General features: G+C 34.4%; 1 protein-coding gene across 1 annotated transcript in view; it reads left to right on the top strand.

Annotated features, from left to right (window-relative positions):
* Window positions 1-27,492, top strand: part of LOC142357077 (uncharacterized) — a 40,288-nt gene that overhangs the window by 3,357 nt on the left and 9,439 nt on the right. The window contains exons 2-3 of the mRNA XM_075408789.1: window positions 19,733-20,003; window positions 22,817-23,399. Coding sequence (XP_075264904.1) covers window positions 19,733-20,003; window positions 22,817-23,399 — 854 coding nt within the window. The remainder of the gene's footprint in view (window positions 1-19,732; window positions 20,004-22,816; window positions 23,400-27,492) is intronic.

Here is a 27,492-nt window from a genome sequence, read left to right as displayed (position 1 = left end):
GTGTATATATTTCTGAATGTGTTCATGTATTTATGTATTTATATGCTTGCAAGTCAGACGAGAGAGAGAGAGAGAGAGAGAGAGAGGATAAGTCCCTGGAGGGCAATTTGTTGCCAAGTAGAAGAATGTTGTTATTTGTCTCCACGATCCAATAATATTATATCTTGGAAACAGAATTTGACCTTCAGCGTTGCTAAACTCTGACCTTTATGAATTGGCAAGCAAAATGTCACAACCGAAGACGACAACAATTTTTTGATGTTCTGAGCATACTTTTTTAAAAATTGAATTTTCTACACCTATCCAGCTACCATATTAAAAACTATCAAGATTTTTTACAGAAAAAAAATGATGCTCTTTGTCTTTTAATTCTTGGCAAGAAAATGATAAAGTGTTGTAACACAGAAAACAAAAACAAATTTCTGATGTTCTGAGCATGCTTTTTTGACAACAGATTTCTCTACACTTATTCAGCCAGCCGTCTAGGAATGAGCAAGATTATTTACAGGAAAAAAATATATGAGATGAATTGTTGAGAGATAAACACTAAATTGATTTAAGTAAAAAGAATAAGCTCTGTAAAAAACCAAAAATGTTGGTGGAAAACAATGATATGTAGGAGCAGCTGAACTTTTTAGTTAATTAAAATAGAATAAGAACTTATCAAGAGCTTGAATCAGACAAAAATTTAAGGATGTACAAGAAGAGTAGTTTGCACTGGAACTGTAAAAAGCGCTAAAATTTTCAAAAGTTAACTAGTCTTTTTGTCAATTAAGCAAGAACAAACACAAACTATTGATCTGTGGGTGTTTGCTAGAAACAGCTTCAGAAATGTATGGGTCTTGTTTGCGTACTGGTAATATCAATAATGGATACTGCGTGCTGAGACTGAAATATTGAACACTAGCGAAACGCATCGTCAGTAAATGCTTCCGATAAATTCAACCATTGAACACTGCAAAAAAGGTACCAGAGCACCTCAAGCAACCAGAAATCAAAAACGTTCGTTATAGTGTCTTCTTGGATCAAATTTACTGCGTTCAGTAACCCTGTGTTAAAACTTTGGACTGCTTATTGTTCTGACCACGTTTTAAAATGAGATTACCGTAACGATATTTCATAGAGCATCGGAAAGAGGTAAATCCAAAGTAATCGGAAATTAAAAGGAGCAGAGTCTTTATAACATATAATTGGGCTAAGCAGTCTGGCGAACATATTGGATTTTAACACAACACTACTGCTACCTACTACTGCTACTGTCTACTACTACTACCTACAACTACTATCTACAATTAGTACCTACTACTACTGCTACCTAGTAGTACTACCTACAACTACAACTAGATACTATTACTAACTACTACAACGACTTATTGGTTCTAAGTTACACTAGTACCTACTACTACTTCCTTTTAATACCTTCAAATATTACCTATTGTTTACTAACTATCTACAAGAATGTGTTTCTGTTTTTCTTAAAAATGAAAACCATTCCTATCTGTAGAGACTCGTTGAGCGTAAAGAACAGAAGCTTTTATCTATCTCAAAGTAATATGCCCTGACTGACACAGACCGATAGAATTTACCCGCCAATTTTTTCAACAAATTTTTAAGTGTTTGAAGTTTTTTCAAAGATATAAAAAACGCTGAAGCTTTGTCGTATACATTAACCCAGTAGTTTTCAACTCAATGTTAATTTGTTAATTAACAATTAAAAAATCCATGGTATGATATATCAAATTGATATTTAATTAATTAAATCAGGTAGGGTTTTATTGCTTAGCGAACCAGTCTAGTTTTTAGATTTTCAAATAAGTTTTATTGCTATGATCTTTTTTTGAAAAAACAAACTTTTTACAATTGTTTTCAATTATGAGGGATCAGTCATAAGCTTAAGTCTTTTGTTCAAATGCTGTTTTTTTGTTAATTCAATGTTTGACGTCTGATTCTTTTTGCAATTAATTGATAGATATGAAACGTAAACTTTTTAAAATTTCTAATATGAAGGATTGTATGGCGTAAACATTGACTGGTTCACAATTGCGTTGCACTATGTCTATTTATAATATCAACTTTATAGAAACATGCTTGCTTCAAAAATAGTGTGTACCATAATGGAAACAAACAATTTACAGGGTAACTACATAATCCAAAAAACTGAGTTTTTACGCTATATAGTTGTTTTCGTATGTTTATTCAGAGTCACCTGTTGTTTCAGTTGTCAAGTAATACACAACTTTTTCTGAATCTTTACGTTTCAAAATTTGTATAGACTGAAAACTGCTGGGATAGCTTGCCAGAAGGACATGTGTTAGTTGAGTTTCATATTAACCTGAGCTTCGGCTCAGGATGTGTCCACAGCCAAGACTGTAATTGTGAACTTTTTATTCATTATAAGTTTAGCGCTACATAGTTTCACAATTTTTGTTATATTAACTTCTTCCTAATTTTATTGAAATTCAATTGGTCATTGTTTATCTGATCAAAATAAAATTAAATCAACCTCATGAAACGTTTCTCAACAAAATTAAGTGAAACAGTCTTGTTGGATTTCAGAGCTGAAACAAAAACCTTAAATTTAGGTGTTTAAGTGAAAAAATTTTTGTTTGTTTTCAACGTCTGCTTACACTCAAGGGGCACCAAATGGTTCCAGAGAAGTACTTTTTTGTGGAATATGAAACAAAATTCTTCTTCATTAGTGTTCAAAACTCAACAACCGGAGACGGTATGGCTTTAGATAAGCATGTATAATATAATTGTGAAACTTGGCCAATCACTTTACCTAAAAGTTGAACCATTGAGTTCGAATTTGAGTTTGTGATCTAAAAATACTATTCAACGAAAATTGACTTTTTAAAAACAAAAAGACCTCTTTTTTTAGTATTCAAAACTCAACAATCGGAGGCGGTATGGATTTCGATAAGCAAGTATAATAAAATGGTGATGCTTGGTCAATCACTTTACATAAAATTGGAAGTTTTGAGTTTCTGTCTCAATTTATGATCTAAAAACACTATTCAAGGATAACTGACTTTGAAAAAAAGACTACTTTTAGTACTAAAAACACAATAATCGGGGACCGTGTAACTTTGAATTACCAAATATAATGAAATGTGAAAATTTGGCCTATCGCTCTAATTAAATGTCAAAATTTGAGTTTGAGTTAGAGTTTGTGATCTAAAAATAGTATTCAAGGGATAATTACGTCATAATAGTTGAGTTGTGTTATAAAGTTGCGAACGCAAAACAATTGAAACACGTTCTCACAATCTATTTAAACTAAGGCTATATATTTGTCAAAAAAGCGAAGGCGACCTTCTGGTTTTACTAAGCTTTTTGATATAGTTTACTGTATTATATAGACTATATTCACATCGTATATTATGTAATCTTTACTGCACGAGTTCTACAAGCGTTCCTGAAGACTATAATTTTGTATTTTTCTGTAGAAAAGAACAGAAAAAAGGCATGATTTTCCGAAATAAGCAGCGTTGACATATTTTACCAGTAATTTTTTGAAAAGAGCAGGCAGTGCAACTTCTTAAATGATTAATTTTCTTTGAAGAATGTTCGGCTAATGAACTTTAAATATAGCAAAATAACTAATATGGAGATACTTTTAAGTTATGACCACATTAGGTAACAGTTAACACAAGTAACTGTGAATTTTGCTACCATAAAAACCGTCAACATAGACAGTAGAAATCAGATTAGGCGCTTTGATGCCATCGTTAAACTGACAAGTACATTTCTACATTCTTTTGGTCAATTTGGAAAATGTTCCAGTGTTAAAACCTTGGTATCCATAGTACATTAAGTTCAAAGTTTAAAGTATTCAAAATTTTCGGAAATTAGTGTTTTACTTTTCTGTGTGTTAATAAGTATTCTTGGCTTTGTGTACCCCGTTTTGATGGTATCTTACCGAAAGGGTTTCTATGTTTTCAAACGTTTGTTTGTTATGGATGCTATGAAGAGTCGATTTGAGTTCTTTCAACTGAGTCAAAGACAAAAAAAACCAGCAAAAAACAAATCCTGATTATAGAGGCATTTAGGCTTAATTTTGATTTCCACGTTTTTTAATGCAGTATTTTAATTTTCTCTGAGCTTAAACAATGTGAGAAATATGTAAAAATGTCTCTTAGAAAAAAGTTCCAGTCAGAATAAATGCCACCATTGTCAATAAAAACCATTGTAATTTAACATGATTTCTATCTTCATGAAAGTTTGTATCCTCTATAACGATACATGGTAGAATCGTTATGTACTAGAAAAAGTTTTTTCTCACGAGTAATCATATAGCAAAACCTTAATCTTCAATAAAGCTTTATTGATCTGCAATTTACGCCATGAAACAGCGGTCTCACACGTAGTATGAAAACATTTTTTTGCGGTGCTCAATAAAGGAAAACCCTAGCGGAACTGCAAAATTAACAAAGGTAAGAAAAGAAACGTTTTCAACGTTAACTTTGTTTTTTTATTTGAAAGACTTAAAGTAAAACAATGCCTAGTTGACATAAAAAAGATTTAGACTATGCAAAACAAAGTTTTATAATACTTCCTTGTCAGACAAATGTTTATGAACAAGCTGAATTTTCATTACTACTTTAACCGATTTGTACTTTTAGAACCTCAATGATTTGCCTGGAGGAAACTCATAAGAGAGCGGACAAGTATTCATTTCTTGCACTTATTGGAAAATTCGTTCTGATACGTTAAATGCTTACTTTTCTTGATACCATAGCCTTATGGATTAACGAAGTTTTGCGTTCGCGTTAATGAATACTTAGGTTTTAAACTTTTTTGAATTACTTAAAAGCATACTGAAATACTTCATATTGACACATAGCTTTAAAAGCTACAGAGTGAATTCTGTGAAAACTAAATGTTCCATGACAAACACAAATTGTTGCACATGTATACAGAAAACACTAGTGTATACTATGGTTCAGTTTGAGCTTGAGCAAAACATGTTTGTTATCTACTAACAGAAAACGTGAGCAGAGGGTTTCTTATCGTTCCTCAAAATAAACGCCATAACTGAGCAAAATCAAAACTATTGTACAAATAACTTAGCATTAAACGTACGACTTAGAACCAGTTGCTATATAACCTAGAAGCAATTGTAACCATGAAAGTCAAACAATAAGGCCAATAGGTGAATTTAAATGAATTTGATTTGTCCTGTTTATTCAATTGCTTTATTTAAGTTAACGTTATACTGGAGCACATTGTGGGTCGAAATGTATTCCGTAATAAACAAGTCCAAGCCTATGTACTCACTCTCTTTTTATCTCAACGTTTGCTGCAACACATTTATATAAGTCTTCTTGATCACAGACAAGAGAATACTTAAGCAAACTATAAAAAGGCTCTTAGCCGAAAATATTATGCAAGAATATTGCAGAGCAGACTGAACTTCTCACAATATAAGTATTTTTCTTCATGAATTATCAAGTGGTCAAGTTGAATTTTTATTTCAACCGGTGACTTGTAAGAGAGCTGAAGTGAAAAGAGCCGATTTAAAAGAGAGGCGACATTTTATTTAAATTATTAGTTTGATAATTTAAGATAAATATTGTGGCCGACTAAATTGGCTTCTCAAATGAGACTAATAAATTTTTCACCAATCATAACCGAGTATTTGAGAAAAAAAATTTAGTACCTCCTAGTATAGACACTGAAAGTAAATTAAAAATTAATTATCTTGAAACCATCGCGGACCATGGCCATGCCTCAGCAGCTCTTGGGACTTGATATGAAACTATCATAACCGAACATGAGACCAATTAACCCACTCAGGTACTTTTATTAGTAATCAACTAACAATTTAGGGTAGTTAACGGCAAATTTTGATTTCGGCTCTACTTAAATCAAAACAAGTTGCGGCGTTTTCTAACGTAAGCTCTTTACAACGTCGAATCTCTTGCGTGTATCCGTTTCAACATTTTCAGAACAACAATTTACGGTTTGGGGATCCTAATCTACAACAAATTTCTGACTTGCTACTCCCTTGAACAGGCAGAACACCGTTTCTTGTTTCTCTGACGTGGATAAAGTTGAATAAACAAACTGTATTTTAAAGGAGTGGTTTTGCAACTACTAAATTTTGGATAATAAGCACACACAATGAATATTTATAATGCACAGTATTTCAAAATAACAGGTTGTAAATGGAAAAATTAAATACTAAAAACCAACGTCTAGTTCATAAGCTTTAATCAACAAGAAGCTTTTTTCAGTTCTAGTTGTTATTGTCACATGAAAACCTCACATTTTCATCGAATCTCATTCTTTTTGGAAATTTTCCACTTTGAAGTACACATCCTCGAACTACACGAAAATGTCTCTTCTTCTGTCGATCATTGTTAGACGACGGCTCAGTGCTAGTTTTCTGGAAGTTTTCTTCAATTTTTGAATTTTCTTCAAGAAGACTGGGGAACCGTTCTAAGATGGAAGATATCACAGTCTTTCTGTTATCATCGGATGTGGATGATGTAGTATGATCAATTTTATCGTGAATAGTGTTTAGTTTGGTTTCATTTCTGCATGGTTCGAGCTTTCTCCACAGATTTTCCAAATCTTCTAAAGCAGCGAAGTATTCTTTATGGCTCCTGAAGAGGGGCATACTTTCGAAATCGTAACTGCGCAAAATGCTTTTGATGTCCATGGGAAGTGATTCTATGTCAGAAAACAAAGGATTGGGTATATGCTGAGAATTTACTTCAGTTTCCGAGGGGGTTGAGTTGTTGATAAAGTCTTCTTCTTCGGTTATATTAGGTAATGTAGTAATAAAGTCAATAAATTTTTTGGGTATGAGGCATTGATCGAAGTTAGTCCAACTTGAAATTGAACTGTCCTTCCTTTGTTGTATAAAAGCAATATTGTTTTCAAATTGAGTTTAATAGACAATTGTGCATTGAAATGAGCCTTCAAATTGCGTTAGGATATGATACATTATAAGTTACAAACCGTTGGGTTTTGGCATACACTAACTGAATGGAATACCAGTCAAGAATAAAACGCTAAAATGTCATTTTGAGAAGCAAGTCATTCAGTTAAATATAAATTCAAACTGTTGGCTGGAATGTTAGCATTCGTTCTATTAGCCTAATTAGCCAAATAGTTTCCGATGAATACCTACAACATGTCAAGGAGGCCTCAGTTGTTAAACCTGTTAGACCAATTCTTATAGGTTTTCATTCGTAAAATGGATTGAAGTTTCTCCTAAGTACCTCGGACATTGACACTTCAATGTTTTGATCTAATTGCTAGGCATAAAGCAAAAGAATTGAACTGTGCGTGTGAGAAGTTCAGTCTGCTCTGCAAAATTCTTGCATAATATTTTCGGATAAAGGCACTTTTTTTAGGTTGCTTAAGTATTCTCTTGTCTGTGATCAAGAAGCCGTACATAAATGTTTTCTACTGTGTTGCAGCAAACGTTGAGATAAAAAGAGAGTGAGTACATAGGCTTGGAATTGTTTGTTACGGAATACATTTCGACCCACAATGTGCTCCATATAACGTTAACTTAAATAAAGCAATTGAATAAACAGGACAAATCAAATTCATTTAAATTCACCTATTGGCTTCATTGTTTGACTTTCATGGTTACAATTGCTTCTAGGTTATATAGCAACTGGTTCTAAGTCGTACGTTTAATGCCAAGTTATTTTTACAATAGTTTTGATTTTGCTTAGTTATGACGTTTATTTTGAGGAACAAACATGTTTTGCTCAAGGCTCAACCTGAACCATAGATGTAAGTATACACTAGTGTTTTCTGTATACATGTGCAACAACTTGTGTTTGTCATGGAACATTTAGTTTTCACAGAAATCACTCAGTAGTTTTTAAAGCTATGTGTCAATATGAAGTATTTCAGTATGTTATTTAAGTAATTCAAAAATTTTTAAAACCTAAGTATTCATTAACGCGAACGCAAAACTTCGTTAATCCATAAGGCAATGGTATCAAGAAAAGTAAGCATTTAACGTATCAGAACGAAATTTCCAATAAGTGCAAGATGTGAATACTTGTCCGTTGTCTTATGAGTTTCCTCCAGGCAAATCATTGAGGTTCTAAAAGTACAAATTCGTTAAAGTAGTAATGAAAATTCAGCTTGTTCATAAACATTTGTTTGACAAGGAAGTATTATAAAACTTTGTTTTGCATAGTCTAAATCTTCTTTATGTCAGCTAGGCATTGTTCTACTTTAACTCTTTCAAATAAAAAAACAAAGTTAACGTGGAAATTGTTTCTTTTCTTACCTTTGTTAATTTTGCAGTTCCGCTGAGGTTTTACTTTTTTGAGCACCACAAAAAAATTTTTTATACTACGTGTGAGACCGCTGATTCATAGCGTAAATTGCAGATCAAAAAAGCTTTATTGAAGGTTAAGGTTTTGCAATATGATTAATCGTGAGAAAAAACCCTTTCTTGTACATAATGATTCTACCATTTATCGTTATAGAGGATACAAACTTTCATGAAGATAGAAATCATGTTAAATTACAATGGTTTTTATTGACAATAGTGGCATTTAGCAAAACACATAGTAGTAAAATTCTACCTGAAACTTTTTTCTAAGAGACATTTTTACATATTTCTCACATTGTTTAAGCTCAGAGAAAACTAAAATACTGCATTAAAAAATCTGGAAATCAAAAATAAGCCTAATTGCCTCTTAATTATCCCTTGAATACTATTTTTAGATCACAAAATCAAACTCAAACTCAAACTTTGACATTTGATTAGAGCGATAGGCCAAACTTTCACATTTCATTATATTTGGTAATTCAAAGTTACACGGTTCCCGATTATTGTGTTTTTAGTACTAAAAGTAGTCTTTTTTTCAAAGTCAGTTATCCTTGAATAGTGTTTTTAGATCATAAATTGAGACAGAAACTCAAAACTTCCACTTTTATGTAAAGTGATTGACCAAGCATCACCATTTTATTATACTTGCTTATCGAAATCCATACCGCCTCCGATTGTTGAATTTTGAATACTAAAAAAAGAGGTCTTTTTGTTTTTAAAAAGTCAATTTTCGTTGAATACTATATTTAGATCACAAACTCGAATTCGAACTCAATGGTTCAACTTTTAGGTAAAGTGATTGGCCAGGTTTCACAATTATATTATACTTGCTTATCTAAAGCCATACCGTCTCCGGTTGTTGAGTTTTGAACTATAATAAAGAAGAATTTTGTTTCATATTCCACAAAAAGTACATCTCTGAAACCATTTGGTGCCCCTTGAGTGTAAGCAGACGTTGAAAACAAACAAAAATTTTTTCACTTAAACACCTAAATTTAAGGTTTTTGTTTCAGCTCTGAAATCCAACAAGACTGTTTCACTTAATTTTGTTGAGAAACGTTTCACGAGGTTGATTTAATTTTAATTTTCATCAGATAAACAATGACCAATTGAATTTCAATAAAATTAGGAAGAAGTTAATATAAAAAAAATGTGAAACTATGTAGCGCTAAACTTTTAATGAATAAAAAGTTCACAATTACAGTCTGGGCTGTGGACACATCCTGAGCCGAAGCTCAGGTTAATTTCAAACTCAACTAACATATGTCCTTCTGGCAAGCTATCCCAGCAGTTTTCAGTCTATACAAATTTTGAAACGTAAAGATTCAGAAAATGTTGTGTTTTACCCGACAACTGAAACAACAGGTGACTCTGAATAAACATACGAAAACAACTATATAGCGTAAAAACTCAGTTTTTTGGATTATGTAGGTACCCTGTAAATTGTTTGTTTCCATTATGGTACACACTATTTTTGAAGCAAGCATGTTTCTATAAAGTTGATATTATAAAAAGACATAGTGCAACGCAATTGTGAACCAGTCAATTTTTACGCTATACAATCCTTCATATTAGAAATTTTAAAAAGTTTACGTTTCATATCTATCAATTAATTGCAAATGAAATCAGACATTGAATTAAGTCAAACATTGAATTAACAAAAAAACAGCATTTGAACAAAAGACTTAAGCTTATGACTGATCCCTCATAAGTGAAAAAAATTGTACAAAGTTTGCTTTTTCAAAAAAAGGTCATAGCAATAAAACTTATTTGAAGTTCTAAAAATCAGACTCGTTCGCAAAGCAAAAAAAACCTACATTGATTTAATTAATTAAATATCAACCTGATATATCCTAGCATGGATTTTTCAATTGTTAATTAACGAATTAACATTGAGTTGAAAATTACTGGGTCAATGTATACGACAAAACTTTAGCGTTTTTTATATCTTTGAAAAAACTTCAAACACTTAATGATTTGTTGAAAAAATTGGCGGGTAAATTCTATCGGTCTGTGTCAGTCAGGGCATATTACTTTGAGATAGATAAAAGCTTCTGTTGTTTACGCTCAACGAGTCTCTACAGATAGGAATGGTTTTCATTTTTAAGAAAAACAGAAACACATTCTTGTAGATAGTTAGTAAACAATAGGTAATATTTGAAGGTATTAAAAGGAAGTAGTAGTAGGTACTAGTGTAACTTAGAACCAATAAGTCGTTGTAGTAGTTAGTAATAGTATCTAGTTGTAGTTGTAGGTAGTACTACTAGGTAGCAGTAGTAGTAGGTACTAATTGTAGATAGTAGTTGTAGGTAGTAGTAGTAGACAGTAGCAGTAGTAGGTAGCAGTAGTGTTGTGTTAAAATCCAATATGTTCGCCAGACTGCTTAGCCCAATTATATGTTATAAAGACTCTGCTCCTTTTAATTTCCGATTACTTTGGATTTACCTCTTTCCGATGCTCTATGAAATATCGTTACGGTAATCTCATTTTAAAACGTGGTCAGAACAATAAGCAGTCCAAAGTTTTAACACAGGGTTACTGAACGCAGTAAATTTGATCCAAGAAGACACTATAACGAACGTTTTTGATTTCTGGTTGCTTGAGGTGCTCTGGTACCTTTTTTGCAGTGTTCAATGGTTGAATTTATCGGAAGCATTTACTGACGATGCGTTTCGCTAGTGTTCAATATTTCAGTCTCAGCACGCAGTATCCATTATTGATATTACCAGTACGCAAACAAGACCCATACATTTCTGAAGCTGTTTCTAGAAAACACCCAGAGATCAATAGTTTGTGTTTGTTCTTGCTTAATTGATAAAATGACTAATTAACTTTTGAAAATTTTAGCGCTTTTTACAGTTCCCGTGCAAACTACTCTTCTTGTACATCCTTAAACTTTTTTGTGTGATTCAAGCTCTTGATAAGTTCTTATCATTCTACTTTATTTAACTAAAAAGTTCAGATGCTCCTACATATCATTGTTTTCCACCAACATGTTCGGTTTTTTACAGAGCTTATTCTTTTTACTTAGCTCAATTTATTGTTTATCTCTCAACAATTCATCTCATATATTTTTTCCTGTAAACAATCTTGCTCATTCCTAGACGGCTGTCTGAATAAGTGTAGAGAAAACTGTTGTCAAAAAAGCATGCTCAGAACATCAGAAAGTTGTTTTTGCCTTCTGTGTTGCAACACTTTATCATTTTCTTGCCAAGGATTAAAAGACAAAGAGCATCAATTTTTTTTCCGTAAAAAATCTTGATAGTTTTTAATATGGTAGCTGGATAGGTGTAGAAAATTCAATTTTTAAAAAAGCATGCTCAGAACATCAAAAAATTGTGGTCGTCTTCGGTTGTGACATTTTGCTTGCCAATGTACAAAGGTCAGAGTTTTTCAACGCTGAAGGTCAAAATCTGTTTGCAAGATATAATATTATTGGATCGTGGAGACAAATAACAACATATTTCTTCTTGTCAACAAATTACCCTCCAGGGACTTATCACCTCTCTCTCGTCTGACTTGCAAGCATATAAATACATAAATACATAAACACATTCAGAAATATATACAAACATTCCACTGTATACATATAGAAAAAACATACACACATAAAACCAAGAACGTCTTGACATATTGACACATTTACAATTTCTACACACAAACCTACACTTCAGCTTAAACTCATACAAATATATTACTAAACTTAAGCACAGTTATATTTTTTTTTAAACAAATATACACTTCCATGAATATTTTTACTATTATATACATGAATACGCATGATTTTATACATAAAATTTTCATTCTTTCCTTTCTTTCAATTGTTCGATCATACATAAAAAGTAGAATTATGAATGCATGCATGCAAACATACATACTTGTTTTGAGGGAAACATACATAGTTAAACATTTATATAAAAAAAAGGCATGCTTTCCACATTATCCTGCACATTTGCAAAAGTATTGTCAACAAAAACTGCTTCTGACTGCTCTTTGACTTATTTCAGACTATTTCAGAAACTGAGTTGTTCCGGTCCTACTTGTTCGAAAAAAATTGACGTCCACAAAAAATCACTTTTAAGTGCTCTTTCATAGCGCAAAATCCATTTCAAACCATTTTAGGATCAAAGTTTACTTGGAAAAATTTTCGAAAAAAAATTCAAAATTTTCAATGTTATGACCCCCCATACTGCATAGGTGAAAAAAAGTGAAGTCAACAAAAAATCAATTTTGAGTGCTCTTTCATAGCGCAAAATCCATTTCAGACCATTTTAGGACTTTGAAAAACTTTGAAAGACTTTCGAAAAAAAGTTTGAAATATTAGAAATTTTTTGGCTTCTGGTGTCTTATATTGGATTTTTTAAGTTTTCACCAAAAACATTTAGTGAGAGTCCAAAACCTAGGTAACACCTAATTCTATATACAGCGAACATTGCTACAGCAGAAATCTGCCATTTGCTTGTTGGGGTGGGGGTTCGGACCCCACCCCCTACAAGACTTTTTACCACCGAAAAACTGATTTTCTCTTTGTGAAATAAAGTTTTTTGGATAAGTTTCGCCAGACTGCTTAACCCAAGATCTTCTCACAGGCTAGCAAAACTTATCCAAAAAACTTTATTTCACAAAGAGAAAATCAGTTTTTCGGTGGTAAAATGTCTTGTAGGGGGGGGGGGGGTCCGAACCCCCCCCCACAAGCATATGGCAGATTCTCTTACTACTACGGATACTAAATTCATCATGGCGAATTTAATCGAATGTCTCAATTTATATTTGTTACTTTATCGAGTGAATTAATGAGAGCAGTTATTAGAAGAGAAACTCTAATGTGCGCAACAATCAAGACTGTGACAGCGGATTAATAATATGATACGTTTTACTTAAATCAAATTTGAAATGTTTTATCTTTTATTCACATTTGATTTTAATAGGAGACCAGACTAATTTCCTCTCAATTTAGTGAAAGTTGGAGCATAGATGTTTTTGAAAACCGGATTGCTGTTAATCTTTGGATCCAGACCCACGGTTAATTTTGCTTGTGATTAAAAACCGTGAATGAGGGGCTGAGAAATACTTTTTAACTTTTCAAGAAAAAAATGTAAAAACGTTTAAATCAGCGAAAATGTATTTGCTCAGATTTTTTTGATCCTTCCATTTAGCTGAAAACACTGTGCTCAATCAATTTATTGCAATGAAAAAATAAAACTAAATAAAGAAACAGTCGTAGAACGTTCAGTTCGATCCAAATTTTTGTTTTTGTTTAGGAAGGTGGTACATAACTAACAATTATCTTTTAGCAGCTTAAATGTCTGGAACTTGGAAATCATGAATTTGTTTAGATTATCAAAAGCGATGAAGTTTTTTATAAAAAAAATTATAGAAATGTTGCTTATATTGGGGAATTCGGATAAATTGGAGGTAAATCAATGGCGTTTGCTGATTTTGCTGCTATACAGTTATTAAAAAACGTTTGACTAATAGCCCTTTATTGACAAAAATTAGTGAATTTAAGTGGTCACAAAAACTTTTTATACTTTTCTTCTTCTTAATTTCTGAACTTTGTTCGAATATATAAAAATAAAAAATAATAATAATAATAATAATAATAATAATAATAATAATAGTGATAATAATAACAATAATACTACTACTAATAATAATAATAATAATAAAAATAATAATAATAATAATAATATTAATAATAATAATAATAATAATAATATTAATAATAATAATAATAATAATAATAATAATAATAATAATAATAATAACAATAATAATAATAATAATAATAACAATAATAATATTAATTTTAATAATAATAATAATAACAAAGTATTTAATGCCATCCAAGGAAACTTTTCGTTTCCTCCAGTAGTTTTAGTCAAAGTTCATTTTCCTTATATTTCTGCATTCATTGCATAAACATGATAAACTCCATGTGCAAATGTATCCGTAGTCAAATTTTTGTCAAAGTATCTGAAGTGCACTCTTGTGAGCCGTTCTTTGAAGTTCTTCGTGCGCTGAATATCACAGCTGAAGCGTTTGTCGAACGGATTTGCATGGTACACTGCTCTTGTCCAGAAATCGGTCTCTTTTGTTTGTTTTAGAAGTCGTCTGGTACTAAAGATCGTGTTCCCTGCCCTTCTAGTTCGTTCGTTTGTATGGATTTTTTTGAAGACGTAATCCTCGCATTTCATGTATGTCCATAAATATCAAGAGAACGTGAGCCTCAAGATAACTTGCCGTTGGAAAAATTGGGAAATTTTGAAGGCACTGTTTGTACTCCAGTTGTGTTGTGTGTAGTATCTAGGAAGCCGCATTTGTCTGCACAGCTTCTATCTGTTTTGTCTGATTTCTGTGTCTGATTTGCTTGCCTTCCACAAAGATGATCCGTAGAAAATTACTGGAGCAACGCAGCTGTTGTAGACGTTTTTCATTGTGATCCAGCACGAGAGTTTGAAGAAATTTGGTTTGATGCTCCAGAAAGCTTTCATAGCTTTTTCAACCTTTTCTTCTGCTTGTGTTGTCCAATAAAGATCCGAGGAAACAACAACCCCGATGTCCTTCTCTAATTCTGTTTTTCCTAAGAATTTCTTTCCAAGCAGTACGTTTGCCTACCCCGTGATGCTCAGCAGTTTGCTTATTGCCAGATTCAGTTTCATCATGTTTCTTGAAAACCATTGCCGGACTCTGCTTGCGTCTATCTGAAGTTTCAAGGTGTTGGTGCCAACTACATTATAATCGTCAGCGAATAGCCGTAACAGCGAATATAACACTAATTTAACCAATGCGAGTATAACCATATCAGCTGCTCATTATTGTTTCTGGAAGATCCTTGATAAACACATTGAAGAATAGAGGTCCACGGACGCTTCCTTTGGGAACACCACTCAATACCTGTAATGAATCAGTAACGTGGGGCTTATTTTGACTTTTTGGTACCGTTCTGTGACGTAGCTCTCTAACAGAGTTAGAGCCCCACCAGCCATGCCCATAGCACGTACATTTTCATTGAGTGTTTTTCACTCATTCGCTGAGATACACTTGAAGAATCACTTGTGTCATCTTGGACTTATTTTTGGTCAACCCGTGTTATTGTGCAACAAATTTATATAAATCTTCGTACAGTTTGTCAAATATCAGAGTTTCAAGCACTTTTGAGATGCCGTTAGGGTTAATTGTCCATAGTTTGCTTTGGACTGCTTATCTCTATCTTTGAACAGAGGAAAAGTTGATACAGTTTTCCAGTCCATTTTTTTCCAAAACAAAATTTTGTGTTTTCATTGACAATAGTTTTAAGAACTTGTTCAAGTGATTTACTCAAGCTGGTCGCTAGTCGTTTCAAAGGGAGATTTTCAAATCCATCTGGTCCCTTTGCCTTCACAAGTTTTTGTGGTTTTAGGGCAGTCTCTATTTCTTCTCTTGAAAAACGGATTTTGTCAATTCGGACTAGTTTTGTTTGTCAATTTTCCCTTGATACTCGGATTTTGTAAAAACTGACTGGAAGAAAGTGTTGAACACATTGGCTTTCTCCTCATCTGTAGTCACTTTCCCGTCTTCGATATACATTTCAGATGGTAGCTGGGTTCCTCTACGTGTACTCTTTGATTTATTTTTTTATCTCAGAGAACTTTTGGGCTGGGAAGATTTTGCTCTCGAACTCATCTTGGTTTCTCTGAATTTCGGAGTCTAGTTTGCGGCTCATTTTGATTAGATTCTCGATTTTGGAAACTAAAGATTTTGTCGTCGGAATGTATTCAGACGTTTGATTGGGTTTGAAGTCTCACTTTTGACCCATGATGCCAGTGACTTCCTATATTTGCTTTTCATTGAATTGTGCGTCTGCAAAATTTCATAAAGCCAGTCAAACGACAGTTCAACAATCAGGTTGTCATTGCTGAACAGTATGGTGGGAAGGGATTTTCCATTCTGTTTTTCTCCAAGTGTTGCCAGTCCGTTTTAGTATATGAGAAAAATGAGAAGTCACTTTCTCCTTGCTTGAGGCTGTTTCGAGTTGTGTACCATGTGCTACTCGTTATCGTTATCTGGTATTGAAGGTGGTCGGATGAAAAGAGCTGTTTCATTCGGTTGTTCACGGTGGTATTCACAATTGGATCTGGATTGTCTGTCAGTATGATATTCAGTTGTTTTCTTCTGCCTGTTATTAGCTGTTGAAATCCGGGGCGTTGAGGAGATATTTTACAATAACTGTTTCGTAAAGCTCCTAAGATTCCATTTCATTCCCACGCGCGGACTCAAAATTTATATTTCCAGTTATTATGAACGTATCCCATCATAGCTTTTGTTTCAGAAGTAAAATTTTTGCAATAAGAGATTCAATAGACTCTAAACTCAGTCGATACGGACTGTTTTTTGGTGCGTTGTATATGCATACAATGAGAAAGTTTTGATCCGGTGCTTCAAATCGGATTGCTACTGTGTCAGTTCAGTTACCCGGGAGTGTTACTCTTGCATGTAGTATTGACCCGTTGACGGCTACTAATGCTCATTCGTGCTTCAACCTCCCGTTGTTGTGTTTTGGTCATTTCTATGTAGGACGAATTTGATTTAGAAGAATGCGGAGTTGGCAACGAGCCAGGTTTTAATGATGCAGACAAAGTCGTAGAAATCACAATTAGGTATTGAGTTTGAGAACAGCTGCCTTCAGGTGAGATCTAGCAGACCTCTTACTTTGAATAGTAGGGGTAAGGATAGCACTTTCTGTTGCGGTGTCGACGAGTCATGCACTGGACTCAACCATTTCCGCTTTGACCCAGTTTCTGCCCTCTTTTTGGAGTAGAGTTAAATCTTTTATCCGCAGGTTCTTTCGACTAACTCCTTCATCTATCAGCTCCTTTCGTTTCTCTTCAGCAGGAGTGTAAATTGTTGCAGTTCGTCCTTGTTGAGTTCTCTGTCCATGTAGTACTCATTGTCATAGTTTTTCAGCTTTGCACCAAAAGTATTATCAGCTGTCGATGATAGTTGTTTGGCACTCGTAGCAGAATGGTCCTCTTCTTGTCTACTTGGTAGGTGCCAAGTTGCTTGGCGTCGGTGATTTCACAGTCGGTTCTATGAATGTCATTGCGTTCTGGATTTCACTCATGTTGTGCTCGCTTCTCTCTCGGGGTCTTTGCTGTATTCTTGGCAACTCCACAATTCGTTCGGTTACGGAATGGGAATTTCGAAGTGCTTAGGTATCGAAGGGGGGGCGGCATTCCGCTCTTCTTTGTACCTACTCTTTGATTTCAGAGATATTCTTCATCATTTCGTTGAAGTTGATTTGAAGTGCTTTGAGCTTCTGATCATTGAAGGCTCCGGGTTGTCTGATAGCGTTGGCTATTTCAATCAGTTTGTGATGTTTCTTCAGAAAAACAAACAAGCTGCAAGGTAGTAGTGCATTTTGTCCAAGTTCCTTGATACCATCATGGGCCACTTTGCTGAGTTGGTACAGTTTTTATTGAGGTGCATCCGTCAACCACAAATAAAACAGTGAAAATCCTGTTCGACTGCATGTGTGTCGAGTTCACCCGTTTTGCAGAGGTTTTGACTTCTGCTATCGCCTTGAATCTGGTGTTGTGGCGAGCCATTTTTAGGAATAGTACCAAGGGAAAGGCTTCCACCCGCGCCCTTGCACAGTTGACTATGCAGTCAGAAACAAGGTCACAAAAGAAAAGCTAACACCCGCTGTGCCACCCTAATAAGGAAATGCTGTTAGTTACCTCAGTTAGCGACTTCCAATTGTTCTTCCACGCGTTGCTGTTTCTTCGTAAGGGCCTGTTTTCTTCGTTTTGACAATCGTTTGGGGCGCTTCTTCTGAGTGCTTTTTTGTTGCAATCTGCGCCGTGCTTTAGAACAACGTGCAGCGTTATCAATTCGAGGTTGGGTTTCAGCTGAAATTGACTAAATTTGTTTACTACAGCTGGGATTTTGGCGTTATTTGGAGAAAAGATATCTCGGAAAACGTTGACTACGGGAAATTTGTCTCTGACAAGGTTCGAGTAAATTTTCGAGGTACTTTGCCTTCGACAGTATACGATGGCTTCTATTCGGCTCAGTTGGATTTTGAGATGCTTTACAACCTGTCTACCGTTCTTGAAAGACTGGTAGTAGTTGTTTCTGTGGGGCGAGAGAAATTGTTGACGGCAACGTGTCAAATCACAAGCTTCTTGTCCTTGTACTTTGCGCTGTTGAAATAAAAGAAGGCCAACTTCCTCGGGTTTGGTGTCTTATCGTGTATGTTGAGTCCAGGATTAACGCAGTTGTATCGATCGTTAGCCATGCCCTCGCTTTGGGCTCGAGAGTCTTCAAGGAACTAAACAATGAACTGGTTCCAACAATGATCATTTATAAAGGGCCATGACGGCTGCCCTTACACCAAAATGAAGACACTTTTTAATAAATTTAAATAGTGTCTTTTTATAAGTTGCCTTCACAGTGCCTTAAGTCGCACATAACATTGCTTCTTTGCTGTGACAAATGATGATCTTGAAAAGAGGGGAGGAAGTAACCTCTAATAGATGATTTTCCGAGAATTTTCTAAATCTCAAAAGAACTTAACTCGAACATATTTACCTGCATTACTTGCATTACTGCTAAATTTTTGCAATAGTCTTAAACGATCAAGCACGGACCACAGTTACAAAAATCAAAACCCAAGTTTAGACCTCGACTCATGAAAAGACCAAGCGTGACCAACAATGCTTTGAAAAACCATGCTTTGACACAAACGGTTGATAAAAAATATTTTAGCTTAACTCAAATTATGGATCCAAAAATTAATTCCGTGAAAAGATCATCCTCGATTCAAGACATTTTATGAGAAGACTCCTGCCTCGACCCATGAAAAGATTCTTGCTCAACCCATGAAAAGACCATGTCCGATTATAATCTGCTGAATCCATGTGCTGGACCGTGCATTTATAGTCACCATTGGATCACCCCTGATAGAATTATTAAGTCGTTTTATTATAGTCGAACTCTAAATCTGGGTAGAGATCTGTTACTTGTTGTCAATTGATAATTGTTTTTATTTAAATCTGAAGTAAGAGATTGCTTAATTCCAAACTCTGCGTTTTTACAAGAACGGAATGTTGCATTATCGGTTTAGTTATATAGAATAATCACAATCTTGACTTCAAAAATATCTATGTTTCATATGCACCTCTACTTTCAAAAAGTTTTTTTTGTAAAACGCTACTTTGCTTTTTACTAGCTTTTTTCTACTAGTTTTGTGGTCGAAAAATTGATACATCTATTACATTACTAACTTTTTGCTACTGTAGGAGATATTTTAGCACACCACAGTTTCTTCGTATCATAGTTCTTCGTGATATTTGTTCAAACCTCCCGACGCTATGTCTTCACATAAGAGATAACAATTAACTTTATTTTGCATTGTTTGTTTGTTTATATCAACAGGTATCCCAGTACGACGCACCTGCCCTCATTTTCCTCTCAAACGGGGTGTTCACGTACTCATGCATAGCCAGTGCCTTCCGAGTAGACCCCCAACCCACCCTATCAGACTTTGACAACCACAACATTGAGAATGTCAGATCCCAGATACAAGACGTGTGCAATGAGACGTCCATTTCGTACCAGTTGACTCTGGGTGATCTGAACGAGTTTGGGGATGTCATCTCAGAGTTCCCTGATTGGCTGGTTAAAAACATCGTCACAACTATTCCTGGTTAATTTTTTTTCAAAATCTTTCTCTTCGTTTGCCCCCCAGAGTGAAGAAACTTGAACTCATTTTCTCATTAGCCGCCACCCCCCCGTCAACCGGTTCAATTAACACTGAGCCCCAATATGGATTAAGTAAAGCAATTAGGTTATGGTCCCATTAAGTCTGGGGCAGGAGCGAAGGATGTGTTAAATTGTGAAGAGCCTTACCTTCGTAGGAATGAAAAAAAAAACTATAACTCACCAATCAAAAACACGCAACTTCAAACCTAATTACATTCTGAATCAAAAGCTAATAAGCTTCTTAATACGCAACAAGGGTGCTCGTTAATATGCGTTCGAACATGATGTTCCGACCCGAGCTCATCTACACTTTTGACTTAATTGTCAACCAAATGAAGAGATAATAAAAATAGATGTTTGAGTTTAAAAAACGTTTAAAAACCTAACTACTTTTTGAATTACATAATACCATGCCTCAATACAGCGCTGAAGAGATGATCTTTCACTGAAAAAAACTAGGAGAGAAAAAAAAACAAACAACAAAAGAAGCAGAAACAAAAATTTCACGGCAATGACTAAATATCTAAATTTGAACGCACCTAGTAACAACGCCAAAATGCAATCGTATAAAACCTCAACTGCACAAACTTACTTTGTTCATACTATACAGCAGATGACAAATTTCTTTAAAGAGACTAGGTAACAAAGTCGACAAAAAGTAATAATAAGGCGAAATTGAAAAATCAATCAACATTTTTTAAACCAAATAGTTTCTAAAGTCTTAAAAATCATTAACTTTAAACAAAAGACTTCTTAATAAATTTAAAAAACATTTACTATGAAACCAACAGGATCTGCCGTTGGTTAGATTAAGCCATAGGAACGGACTACATAAACAGAAAAACTCAAAAAATTAAACAATTTGCGAAAACACAAATTATTGAAGCCGTTAAAATCATTAGCTATAATCTGAATACTATGTATTCTTCCTTCCATTTTCATTCATAATAAAAACAACTAAAATTAAACTGAAAATTAAATAAGTGCATTTCGGTCACATTTGAAAATCATTGGGATCTGTAATTACGCGAATGTGCTAAAAGAAGAGAAAAAGAAACACAAGTACACCACTAAAACTTTTATTTAAACGCATACCGTCCACAAACAAAACATCATTTACGACATGAAATCACTGGACATTGAAATTTTTCGAACACAAGAAATTGAATGAGACATCTCAATGATGATAATAAGCTACAAGTCGACAAAAAAAACAACAAAAACTGAAAAGTTTAAAAAATCATTTAAAATGTTTAATGTCATAAACTTTGAGACTATTCGCAATAAAATTACTGCCTCGGGTAACATCAATCATTGATTACTCAATTACAAGCTTTTGAGACCCATCAGCATTTTACGCCTAAAGATTAAAAAAATAGGCAAAAACCGCTAATTCAAAAAAAATTGGGCGGGAAAAGTGTCGAAGCCATTAAAAACAACTCTTCGGCAAAGATTTTTCTATCATCCATTTATTTTTTAACAGCATGAAATTTTTTTCCATATGACTTCAAAATATCAATAAATATGCACAAATACATTAAAACCACGAAAAATCTGTGAAAGCCGGTATTGTCAAAGCCAATAAACTCAATTGCTTTCAACGAGAAGCAATTAAATTGCTCAATAAGAGCATAAGGGTTATGCTTCGATAGGACAACAAAGATTTCTGTCATTGACAGTTCATCTATACGAAAAATCATTACAATAAGTCATTGACTAACAAAAAAAACAAAAAGAGGCAAAACCAAAAATTCAGTAGAAAAGTGCGAGAAGAAAGTTTCGAAGCCATTTAAAACATAAACTTTTCTTTGAGAACTATATCTACAATCCATTGAAAATTTTTTCTAAGCCAATCGGAACCAACACTAATAGGATAATGTGATAAAAATTTCAGTAGAACCAAAAACAAATCCAAAAACTTTCCAAATAACCAAAAAACTTATGAAAACTCACACATCGATTTTGTCAAACTAATAGTTAGAAAATAAAGCCACCAAATAATTGTTTTTTGCTGAAGTAGGAAAAAAGGAGTTCTGGTAGTTACTGAGATGTTAGTACAGTTCACGAAGATAATTTACGACTGGTTAATGATCTAAAAAATTTTTTGGAAAATTATTTTTGAAGACTTAACAGCCATTAAGTTCAATAGCTTTCAACAGAAGTCAACAAAGCGCTGAGTCATAACTCGGTAGAAAGAAAAAAATATTTTTAATGCATTTGTAATCAATAAGATATCACAATAGGTCTTGTGACTATGAGAACAAAAACAAATACAGAATCAATAATTCATTAGAAAAATGCGAGAAGAAAGTGTGGCAGCCATTTAAACCATATCCTGTTATTTAATTAATGTTATCTATGCCCCATTTAAAGTTGTTTCAAAACCAATGGGAGCAATCAATATTAGGATAATGTGAAAAGATTTCAGCAGGAACCTTTTTCATTTCAAATTCTAGGCTGGACGAGCTTTTTAATGATACCACTCACATTTCTCTACGATGAATATATCGGTCGGCCAAAATTGACTGAACAAAAAAAACCCATTTGAGTATATAGTTCCTTCCCCCACAAGTGGGGTAGCAACAATTAATTTTGTCTCTTAAAAAATGAAATCTTTACCCATTATATCTCCATTATGATATGTTTACGCTATTGGGGGGGGGGGGGGGGGGGGGGGGGGGGAGGTCCATTCGTTATATGACCTCTAAACTGCAAAGATATAACGAAAAAGACCGAAAAATTGAAATACCGTTTCAGGTTCGGCACAGTGCCTCAGTGGAAATTCTGACGACAAAAAGCGACAGAGGTCAAAACGAGACTCGGCTGATGATCTTGACAAATGCGACGGAGGATGCCACGAGATCTGGGAATGTTCAAACGACCCTCAAACGTGTGAGAACAGCCACTTATTTGAACAGTGTTTTAACCCACAAAGTCCTCTAAAAGACCACGAACCATGTTTGACTACTAAAGAATGCGTGAGCGGACCTCCAGTTTTGAAGCAAAGTTGTTCCGAATATCTTAAATGTCTTCACGAAGATTACGTAATGGAGCGCGAGTGTGAAATTGCACGTGATTGCTTCTTGGTCGGGCAAAAAGAAACCGGGTACTGCTACGAGTTTTTCCAATGTATGGAGGATCAAATTGAGCCCAAATGTCTGGATTTGACAACCATAATTCCGCTTTATGGGTTCGAGTTGGAACGAAGCTGTTCATTGTATAGTTCAGTTGTGAAAGATGATAAAAGTCTGGCAAAACAGAAGAACGATCCCCTGAGGTTGATTATAGTGAAGGGACCAGTTGACTATTCTGAGAAAAACTACGTCTTCGCTTCTATGAGGTAAAAAAATTACTTGAATTTTGCTGCTTATTGCATGAGTTGTCACTGTTATTCACAAAAAGCCAAAATGTTTGTCTTTGTGGCATATAAATACATTTTGAGGCTCAATATTGTTTCAGAGATGTTTATAAAATCTGCAACGTCTCAAGTTTAACCCCTTTTTTCACACCTATCTTTACTTTGTTTTAACTCTGGGTGCCGGAATTTCAAAAACAATAGTATTCTTTTAGCAATAATTTTATGAAAACGGCAGCTCTCATGAGCTCAAAACAGTTTGAAAACATTCTTCTGTAAAATGTGTTTGTTCTTCTGACTTTTTAGATGAGTTGAGACATTTGTGCAAAAACCAACTGTTTTTTAAGTAAAAAAACAAACATAAATAGCAGCAATCAATTAGCTAGTCGATAGCTTTCAAAGCCTTATTAGCCTAATTGCTGTGAATGATGCCTATGATGATTAAACCGCCATTATTGTCACTTTCAGAATAAAACCTCAAAGTGTGACAGGAAAGCCACAAGTAAGTACTGCACTTTGTGCAAAAACGTCCTGTGGGAGTGAGACCTTTAAAAATAGAGATTTTTCAAATAAAAATTGCTTAAGGTTTTAAAACCCGACTTTTTAATTTCCGAAATTTCAATTACTTTTCTTCCAGTTTTTTTCATATCGTCAAAAGCCTTAAGATGACATTTAAGCCTTCCTTACTCGATTTGCTATAACAAGACGGCGCAAAACGGCGCTGGCCAAAATGAGTCAGCTAAGTGCACTTCTCTGGAGCACGAAACACTGCAGACGAAACATCACAAGAAGAACAAGACGTCGTTCAAGTTAGAAAAAGACGCAACCGAACCAGAAATTATCCAAAAACCAACTCTGAATTAATTAGACCAGTTATAATAACGAGTAATCCAAGACCAACACAAATCCAATTTGCCCGTTCGATGACAAATAACTTCCCTCAACTCAAAATAAGTTGCATCCGGGAACTTCCAAATAACAATGACTTCTTTTTCCAGCCCAGTGACCAAAACTCAAGAGAAAGTCTGATTAAAGTTTCAAATCTATAATTTGTCTTAGCCAGCACTTATATTAACCCAAGATACAACACTACCAAAAGCCAAGTCTAAACCCAGTTTTGAAATTGTAAATGTTCAACATAGCATATAAGAAAATGAAGTAATGGAAAAATTTCTCAAAAACAATGCATTGAATGTTATCAAGGTGCATCCGATAACAAACAGGGCCACAAGAAAAGCAACGAAATTGATTCGCGTGATAACTGATTGTTCAAACCATGTAATATCCGCAGTCAAAGATGGCGTTAAAATAGACGGGGTACTTCATCGCTGCGAACCAAATTAGGAACCACCCCACTTCAAACACTGGTTCAACAGTCAAAACTTGGTGATTCGGCAACGAAATTGATTCGCGTGATAACTGATTGCTCGAACCACGTAACATCCGCAGTCAAAGATGGCGTTGAAATAGACTGGGTACTTCATCGCTGCGAACCAAGTTAGGAACCACCCGACTTCAAACAGTGGTTCAACAGTCAAAAACTTGGTGATTCGTCAAGCGATTGTAAAGAACGATTGATATGTTTCCGATGTGCAGGCAATCACAACATAAAAAATTGCAACGAATCGAAACAACAGGCAAAATGTGCATACTTTGTTAACTCACACGCAACAAAGTATAGAGGCTGTCTCGCATATCAACACGCGGTGACCGAAGCAAATAAACAGAAACCAAAAAAAGAAATACTCAAGTGCCGTTTCAAAGAAAGATACTCAAAACACTCAGGCAATAAGCACTACAAAAATTACGGTCCTAGTTGCTGAAGTTCTCAGTAAATTAAGAAATAGTTTCAATACAATGTCCTATTGCGATATAACCAGCATCGTTAGCAACAGTGCCTTCAAAATGCTTAACGGAAGATTTGATGGGCAAGAGGTTTATAAAAACATCAGTGAAACAAACCTGATGCAAACTGTTAGCACAACAAACATGAGTCAGTCTAGCAGCCCAAAAAAACCTTCAACATGGACAATCTTAAAATTTTACAATGCAACTGTCGTGGCCTAGAAAACGAAATTCATGAATGGTTCTTGTTTTCTTGTTTCCGACGAAAGAATTCATTGACATTTTCTGCCTAAATGAAGTAAAGAAAGGGCAAAAATATTTGGTATTTGAAAAATACTTTATTGCAAGAAGCAAAAGCAGTCAGTTCTCATGGGTCTGTTATCATCGCAAAGAAGGGGACAACGTTCAGAGAGTTCAAATCAATTAGATTTAGAAAAGACATTAAAGACACACATCAATCATTGGAAACTGATGGATAAAAATGATTAAAATTCGCCCAATCTAAATTTAAATGAAGTATTTGACAGCGAACTCCAGAACATGATCACCTGTGGAGATTTCAATTCTCCTCATTAAGAGCTCAACTGTACATGAATCACCGAAAACGGCAAGAAACTGCTGGCTATAAATGGTGACGGAAACTTCAAACTACTAAACAACCGTTATTCAACACCGATATTCAATTCTGCAGCTTTTCAATATTTGAATACTTTGACAATTTCCAAGTAACAGAAAATTTTGACAGCGACCACTCAGTGACACCTACTACATTGAGGCTGAAAAATCAAACAGAAATTGAGTGAATATTAACGTCAGTTTCAAGAAGCTCAAAAAGCATTCAAAATTCGATCAAAAAATTCCTGTTTGTACCCACCAAAGCATCCAAACAAAGACAATCTGAACGATGTAAATCATAACCAGCAAAGAGAATTAGAAGGGCATTCAATCGTTCGAATGAAAGACAAAACAGAAAACTAATTAGCACAGCAAAACAGGCAGGAAATAAGGGGTACTAGAGAGCAATTAAAACCATCACGTGGGATGAACAGGAGCCAACCGGATCAAATTTACCAATAACGTTTAAAAACAAAGTTAGTGTAACTGACCATGAAAAATATGAAATGTTTAAAGGCCTACTGAGTGAGGCTATGAAAAAATACCAATACGAAAAAGATGTTTTCAAGCAGTATTTTCCTGATACACAACATAACACAAATTGCAATTGCAGAAAAGTAATTGAAAACATCGGAAAAATAAAATGAAAATTTCGGGAATTAAAAAGTCGGGTTTTAAAACCTTAAGCAATTTTTAGTGAAAAATCTCTATTTTTCAAGCTCTCACTCCGACAGGACGTTTTTACACAAAGTGCAGTACTTACTTGTGGCTTTTCTGTCACACTTTGAAATATTGTTCTGAAAGTGATATTAATGGCGCTTTAATCATCATAGGCAGAATTCACAACAATGCTTCTTAGGCAGAAAACTACAGACCAATCAGCCCCAACATTTGCATTTCAAAGGTCTGTGAAACTATTGTAAAAGTTCATATTATAGGCCACTGTGAAGCAATCAATGTCTTTGGATCACAAAAAAGTGCATACGAGAAGCAAACAAATGCACAACTGACAATCTCATTACATTGACTCAGCATATAAGTGAAGCACACCAGTGGTCCGAAAGGGTGTGACTTGTTTCTTCGATATTAAAAAAGTCTTTGATTTAGTCCGGTGAATACGGTCGATTGACAAACTAAATAAAATTAAAATTTAGAAGAAGATTATCAAGTGAGAGAATTCTTTCTTCTCACAAAAACGCTTACGTGAAATTCAAGAATACAATAAGCAAGGAACTCTCATCGACAACGGTTGTTCCCCAGAGTAGCGTTGCGGCACCTATATGGTTCTCAATTTATGTCTCAAACATTTCTGAAACTCCAGCCAAAATTTCTCGGTTCGCAGATGACTTTGCATAAAATAACAGGTCAAAGTCGAGTCAGTTAAAAAAATTCCAAACATCACTTAATGATGTGATAGGCTCAAAATCAAAACCAATCCCTCCAAAACCAAGCACATGCTATTCAGAAAACCATTGAAAAAATAACAAGCCTTAGCCTAAATATTAACGAAAAACAAATTGAAGATGCTAAAACCATAAAATTCTTAGAAATAACATTGACAACACGCCTCAACTGAAATAAACATTGTAAAGACATATTGACCAGAACAAATAAACAA

Source organism: Convolutriloba macropyga, unplaced genomic scaffold (genome assembly GCF_964194025.1).
Source record: "Convolutriloba macropyga unplaced genomic scaffold, txConMacr16.3 SCAFFOLD_665, whole genome shotgun sequence".
Lineage (NCBI taxonomy): Eukaryota > Metazoa > Xenacoelomorpha > Acoela > Convolutidae > Convolutriloba > Convolutriloba macropyga.
The sequence above is the reverse complement of the archived record's forward strand: the minus strand, read 5'-3'. Positions and strand labels throughout refer to the sequence as shown.